This window comes from Macrobrachium rosenbergii, chromosome 25, assembly GCF_040412425.1.
Source record: "Macrobrachium rosenbergii isolate ZJJX-2024 chromosome 25, ASM4041242v1, whole genome shotgun sequence".
NCBI lineage: Eukaryota > Metazoa > Arthropoda > Malacostraca > Decapoda > Palaemonidae > Macrobrachium > Macrobrachium rosenbergii.
The window spans coordinates 30,997,536-31,004,409 of NC_089765.1; the positions used below are offsets into that span (position 1 = coordinate 30,997,536).

A 6,874-nucleotide genomic window follows, 5' to 3' on the forward strand; every position below is an offset into this window, starting at 1 on the left:
CCAAGGCACCATACACCTAAAAAACTACAATAAACATCTACAAACTACAATAAGCGCGAAGAAGACTACGACAGCCTGGTAGTTGAAGACAATCCTGCGTTTCTGCGCCATAATCTTTGAGCCATTCAATTCCTAGAAGAAGAAAATCCAACGTCCCACAAGAGTACTTACCAGACTGGATATTCTCCCTGATGATGACCACGTGGTTATCGCGGTCAGGTCGCGTGTGCTCGTGCCAGAAGCCAACGACGTGGCCTAACTCGTGCACCACGATGCCAAACTTATCGCAGTTCTTGCCGATACTGAGGGCCTGAGGGCCATTTCCACGCTTTCCGACAAAGGAGCAACACCTGCAATAGAAAGTAATTTATCGGTTCATTACTTCTGCTAAAAATATTATTATAACTATTTCAGCAACTTCTGTAGTTACTGTATACCTATAGACGCAAAAGAAAAAAAAAATTAAAACAGAAATGAAATCTTATAGCACACGCATTAAAAATTCATGGAATAAGTAATTCATAAGTGATAAGCAAAAGATAACACTGAATTGATATTATTCTTAAAATGCGCTGCCCTAATATTATGAACAAAACCTCCTCATAAGCGATCAAGCGATAAGACATACAGTATATGGGAAAACATACACCATGAAAAAAATCTGAGTTAAAAGGGGAACTTTACCTTCAGGAGCAAGAACTATAGGGAACACCAGGATAAAAGCTCTTAAAGGTAACACTGTCTTAGAAATATTTAATATCTTATTGTTCACAGACAGGTTGAAACAATTTTAGAAGAGAAGCGTTCATCTCTCTAGCTCGTCTTTATAATCTCAATATTTTTAAAACAATAACATCGTCTCTCTCAGTACATCGGGTCTTTTTTTTTATTTTAAATCAAATTTTTATCCACTTTTCCACAGGGCTTTACTTAAACGTAGCACTGGAATAACCTTCATCAGGAAATTTCGTTACTCCATCAATATGACCTTAGCGACTATCATCCATCCAAGCTTTCTTATTAATCTCTTTATGAATAAAAAATAAAAATCTTCATCTCCCAAATCTTAAAATATTAACAGTTCCAAAATTATTGTTATTTGCTGGTGTCAAGAAGATATATAATGATTATATTTACTGAAATTCATATAAAAATTTTTTATCAGTATCTACTGGTTGTTAATATAAAGTTGATACCTAATAACCCTATGACTTTAGGGGCTTTACTTAACTCGAAAGGGAAACTTAATCCTCAATAACCTCGAAGGATTTTATCAGTACACTAACCAACGTGTAACAAGAGGAAGCTCTTCATTGGGCGAGTCGGTAGAGTTGTGGGCCAGCACTCGCTAAGCCCGAGTTCGGGTCTGCGGCCCGCTAATGAAGAATCAGAGGAATTTATTTCTGGTGATAGAAATTCATTTCTCGCTATAATGTGGTTCGGATTCCACAATAAGCTGTAGGTCCCGTTGCTAAGTAACCAATTGGTTCTTAGCCACGTAAAATAAGTCTAATCCTTCGGGTTAGCCCTAGGAGAGCTGTTAATCAGCTCAGTGGTTTGGTAAAACTAAGGTACACTTTTTTTTTTTTTTTTTTTTGTGACAAGAGGAAAGAAATCGGTTCTTCCCAGCATAGGCTGCTGAAGGTAAGAGTAAACTCTATAAGGAAACAAAACCATTCTCCTACAATTGATAAACTGGACCCTCTGACCTGCAATCTAAAGTAGGTTAAGGAGGGTTCATGGACCTGAAGGCCACCAGTCACTTAGCAGATGCTTTGACCTGGTTTGTTTAAGTTCAAAAGAATCCCTTTGAACGAAAATTATTGGTCTGCTCCAACAATGGTGATCTAAACCAATTTCCGTCTAGAATATAAATGGACCACATTCGATACGCTACTGCAATTGCCATAAGCTTTACCACAGTGCACCCTACCACAAAAGTCTAGGCTTATCATCAACCCGGCGTTCTAAATATATACATGCTACATTTCTAGAAGGCAGAACTCTGAGAATTTATAAGTTAAGTAACGGGTCCTACAGTATTGTTGTATAACATAACATTATAACATGTGCACATCTTGACAATTTTTGTGCACAAAAAAAAACATAACATTATAACGTGTACACCTTGATAATTTTTGTGTACAAAAATTCATCAGTCAAAATAGCACTATGTAAGGAAATTTTGGTTCGCAATTCTTCCAATAATAACCGAAAGCCAACAAGTTTTGTTCATTTTTCCAAAACATTTGGGTGCTGGGTTACACTGCTACATGGTCTGTCTCTTTTCGGGGGCCAACCGTAGCAACTTTCTACAAAATGAATACAGTAATAATAATAATAATAACGATATTAATAATAATGCATTACTGGACAATTTACTACATAGAGCACAGTTCGCAATTAGACCTAACTCAAGTGCAATTTGGTCTGCCGCAATCTTTGTCTCATCTGAAGTACCTCAATTCCAAAACACTAAATCATTCTTCCTCATCTTCCTGCCCTCCATCATCCACCTCTTAGTCTATCCTAACAAAGCAAGCGAAATCAAAAGGAACGTAACAGATTCTGCCGAAATGCTGAAATCGAGCATATTCTCATGAAAAAGAAATAATGGAATGCCAAGGATCTGCATGAACACAGTGATCTGAAAAAAAAGCAGTTCAAATACTACTCTCCATTAATGACCACATTTTTAACAATGAAAACTCATTAGTCTTAAGATACATGTAAGGAGAAAGGCAGTCGAAGACAATTATTTCACCCTTCAATAGAAGCGTTACCCTTCTCTCTCTCTCTCTCTCTCTCTCTCTCTCTCTCTCTCTCTCTCTCTCTCTCTCTCTCTCGCCTGCGTTCGGCGATCTAAAACTCTATTTCCATGCAAATATTGCCGTTCTTTCAAGGACAGAGAGAGAGAGAGAGAGAGAGAGAGAGAGAGAGAGAGAGAGAGAATAGACAAGAAAACTGTAGGCGAGTCTTCTTTGTAGACCTCCCCGTATTTCGAAATAAAATGAATGAATAATGAAAATTCCCGACTCTCTCGTACAATCTCCAATACTTCAGAAAAATACCTTGGTTCAGTCTTTTTTCCCGAGTAAAAGGTCTTTATCATCCACATGTACTTATAGGGAATTCATGGAATTCATTTTCAGAGCATCAACACTTTAAATAAAGCTAATTTTCCACAAATGGACAGCATGCGAACGGTTCAAATGACTGACTGATTCATCAGGTCTTAAACGGTAATGGAACTGGTATTGATAAAAAAAAATTCTAAACACTGCCGCCTCTTCTTACAGGTGCCAATGTTGGCCGTGGTACACTTCACACGGGTTTCTATGCGGTTACAGAGTAACTGAAAAGTGTATCCCATCCCGAATCCCGTGAGGACGATCTACAAGGTCGTCAAGATTAAACAAAGGGTATCTAGATTATTCTTTAGGACCTGACCAGTCGTTGCTTTAAGTCTTATCTGCCAATTAATACGATGCCCTTTCACACTGGCAACCATTTGTTTTAACTGTTTGTTTATATAAGTTGACTGTCCCACAAATTGCTTTTATATGCAAATTTCAGCCATAAATTAGTCTGAGGACGCATGTCAGAGCAAGGAGAAAGCCTACCATTCTATTAAAATATCAACGAGCTCTGAATAGTGAGAGACAAAAGTGAATGAGCTGCGTGGGCAGGAATGGGAAGGACAGAGAGTGACAGAGTCTGGAGGAGCTGAAAGGTATAGCGTTAGAGAAGGGGTAGGGATTGTAGCGTCAAGAAGAGTGTGGGAATAGGCAAAAGTTTATAAATGTTTTAGCTCAAGGATTACATTTGTAGGACTGAGTGCAAAAAGAGTAAACATTACAGTAGTGAGTGTTCACAGACCGAGAACATAAAAGAATGGGGCGAATAAAAAAGAGAATCTTTTGGGCAGTCTGAATATGGGTTTAGCTGAATTTGCAGCACATGAAAGAGTGGTTGTGCTAAGTGATATTAATGGAAAAGTTTGAAATTCCAAGGGAAAATAAGAATGGAAAGTTTAGTGGATATGTGTTTGAAAATTGGCTTAATTACTGGAAGTCCACAAAATATAAATATGTTTGGTAAAAAGGAAAAACGAGGAAAAGACTTTGCTAGATTTTGTGTAATATCCAGAATGGACAAAAGAGCTAGCTGAAGTAAGTTCATGAAACAAGGAGCTGTAGCATGTATATCTGATCAATAATTTGGTTGAAGCAAATAGTATAACAAAGAAATTCGTGTTGGCGAAGAAAGGGTGAAAATGTGGTAGTAAGTGAGATGAACATATAAGGAAAAAAAAAAGGAAAATACTCTATGGTTAAAAATACTGCTGTGGAACAGTAAAGGAATCTGTAAAATTACTAGATAAGGTCATAGGGACAGGAAGGGGTATTTGTGGGTATAGCAGGGTAGGAATAGGGAATAACATAAGCAAGTGGTGGGTTGAGAAAGTAAAATGTTAAGAGAAAGAAAAAAAATTATTTGCTGAGCAACTGTATGACAAAACAGATGATTACCTGCATGCGTACAGGAGGATATGAATGTGAATATATATATACATATATAGCCTACATACATAAATACATACATACCTCTCTCTCTCTCTCTCTCTCTCTCTCTCTCTCTCTCTCTCTCTCTCTCTCTCTCTCTCTCTCTCTCTCTATATATATATATATATATATATATATATATATATATATATATATATATATATATATATATAAATGAGGGAGGCTGCAGAATGGCAAAGGTGACAAAAGCACAGAGCATCAAAGATGGGGAGACAGCGCATTGGTTAAGACGTGGTAATCACACTAAAAGGTTGTAATATAAAGGAAGGTTAAATTAAAGGTCTGGAAACCAGGTTTTCGCTACATATATATGTGGTGGTGAAGATCACAGTACGAGATGGAGCTAAAGTTCAAAGGCGAAAATAGAAAATTCTAAGAAAATAAAATATTAAGACAAAAATGGACAAATTATCTATTTATAAACGAATGTTACGGAAAAAAGCTGGGATATTCTAAAAAACGAATAACATAAGTTTACATGTATCCGCTGTTTTACATAATTTTATTGTATTCTTAGTAACCACTCCATGAATTTGTTAGAAAAAACTTCACAAGCAATGATTACACGTAATACATAATGAAGAAATCCATAAATAAAAGTTTCTCAAACTTATCTCTCTAAATGGAGTCTATATTAATTCTTTGGCACTGAAACATATGTACGTGTGAATTGTTGTTTATACTACTTATATACAAAAGTCAACATATTAAAACACGAATCAGGGAATAAAAGCCACGAAACCTCTAGAATTCCCCTGCTCACCTTCATTTGCTTCGTCGCTCATTCTAATTGTTATTTCATATATACATACAAACATACACACACACAGTATATATATATATATATATATATACAGTATATATATATATGTATCTGTGTGTATATATATATATATATATATATATATATATATATATATATATATATATATATATATATATATATACATATATATATATATATTATATACATACAGTGAATTTCGCCCCAAGTATATTTATTGTGAATATTTACCAATATGTATCAGCTCTTCGATCATGGCTTAGAAATAAAGCCGATTTTCCTAGTAGTAAGGAGAGATATAATCCTGTGCCTGAGTGATTATAATCATATATCATCTCTTGCTTTATCAACAGGTCTTTAGGGTAGAGTTAACCGGACCCACGCCTCTTTTTGATGACGCCAGCAAACGCTGGCACCCGGATGAACTAAGGGGTGATAAGCAAAAAGCAAACCACGGACCTAGCAAATGTGTGTGTGTGAGCCACCATAATAATTAACGGAACGTCCAAACATTTTCTTCGCCTAGGGATCTAATATTGGTTTTTCTGCTCATGAATCATGACCACTGGAACACAATTAATAAAAAGCATAAACAGATAAATGTCACAGACAACGACTACATTGCTGAAGAAATAGGAGAACATAAGTCTACTCTATCGTCGATGGTAAATCAATTCAATAGGCGCGCAACACCCTTACGGACAGGAATACACAATGACAAAACTCAACAAAAGTCCAGGACACCAAAACGAAGTTCAGAGGAGAGAGAGATAGATAACGTGTGATTTCAACTGAAAACAACAGATTTTTGGTATGCCTAACGCAGTATATCTTTTATTCCTGAAAATAATATCGAACCATTATTAATATCATTATGGTAGCATGCAAAAACTCTTTTAGTAAAGATCTAATGGGAAATTTATAAAGAGAAAGGAAAATGAATGGCGACTCTAACACCAATTTACTGCGAAGTTGCACAGTTCAACGGAAATGTGACTGCAACCACAAAACCCTCTTTTCTGCAAATCCACCTCAAAAGCTAAGCTACATTAATTCTACAACAATCTTCCCCAAAACTAAACAGTCTTCGACATCACCCCAAAATATCACAAATCTACTGTTAACATTAGTTCCTTCTGTTTACTTTTTGATCGACAGCTTGGTGAAATTTATATCGAGGTTCGTGAGTTCGAGTCTTGCCCAAGACCAAGAAACTATTCCGTCCAATCTGTAGCTATTATATTTTTGTTATGATAGTAAGCCGGAGTTTTACTAACTAATTACTGAATAATATCAGTTAAAACATTACATTCTAGCTTTCTGAGGCCACTGGTTTCGAGAAAAGGACAGGTGACTTAAAAAATTAAACAACACGAAACCTCAATCACATCAGTTTCATCATGCAATTGATGTAATAACCATTCTATGAAAATCGGCCCCTATTAACAGAGCTTTCAATCACTGCATGAAAAAGTCATCGAAAGCCTGAGAGAGAGAGAGAGAG

The 6,874-nt window shown here is 36.1% G+C and overlaps 1 protein-coding gene across 1 annotated transcript in view; it reads right to left on the reverse strand.

Moving 5' to 3' along the window:
• The window catches only part of LOC136852535 (tolloid-like protein 2), an 886,642-nt gene that overhangs the window by 263,051 nt on the left and 616,717 nt on the right, over nucleotides 1-6,874 (reverse strand). The window contains exon 4 of the mRNA XM_067127262.1: nucleotides 172-350. Within this exon, the coding sequence (XP_066983363.1) occupies nucleotides 172-350 (179 nt within the window). The remainder of the gene's footprint in view (nucleotides 1-171; nucleotides 351-6,874) is intronic.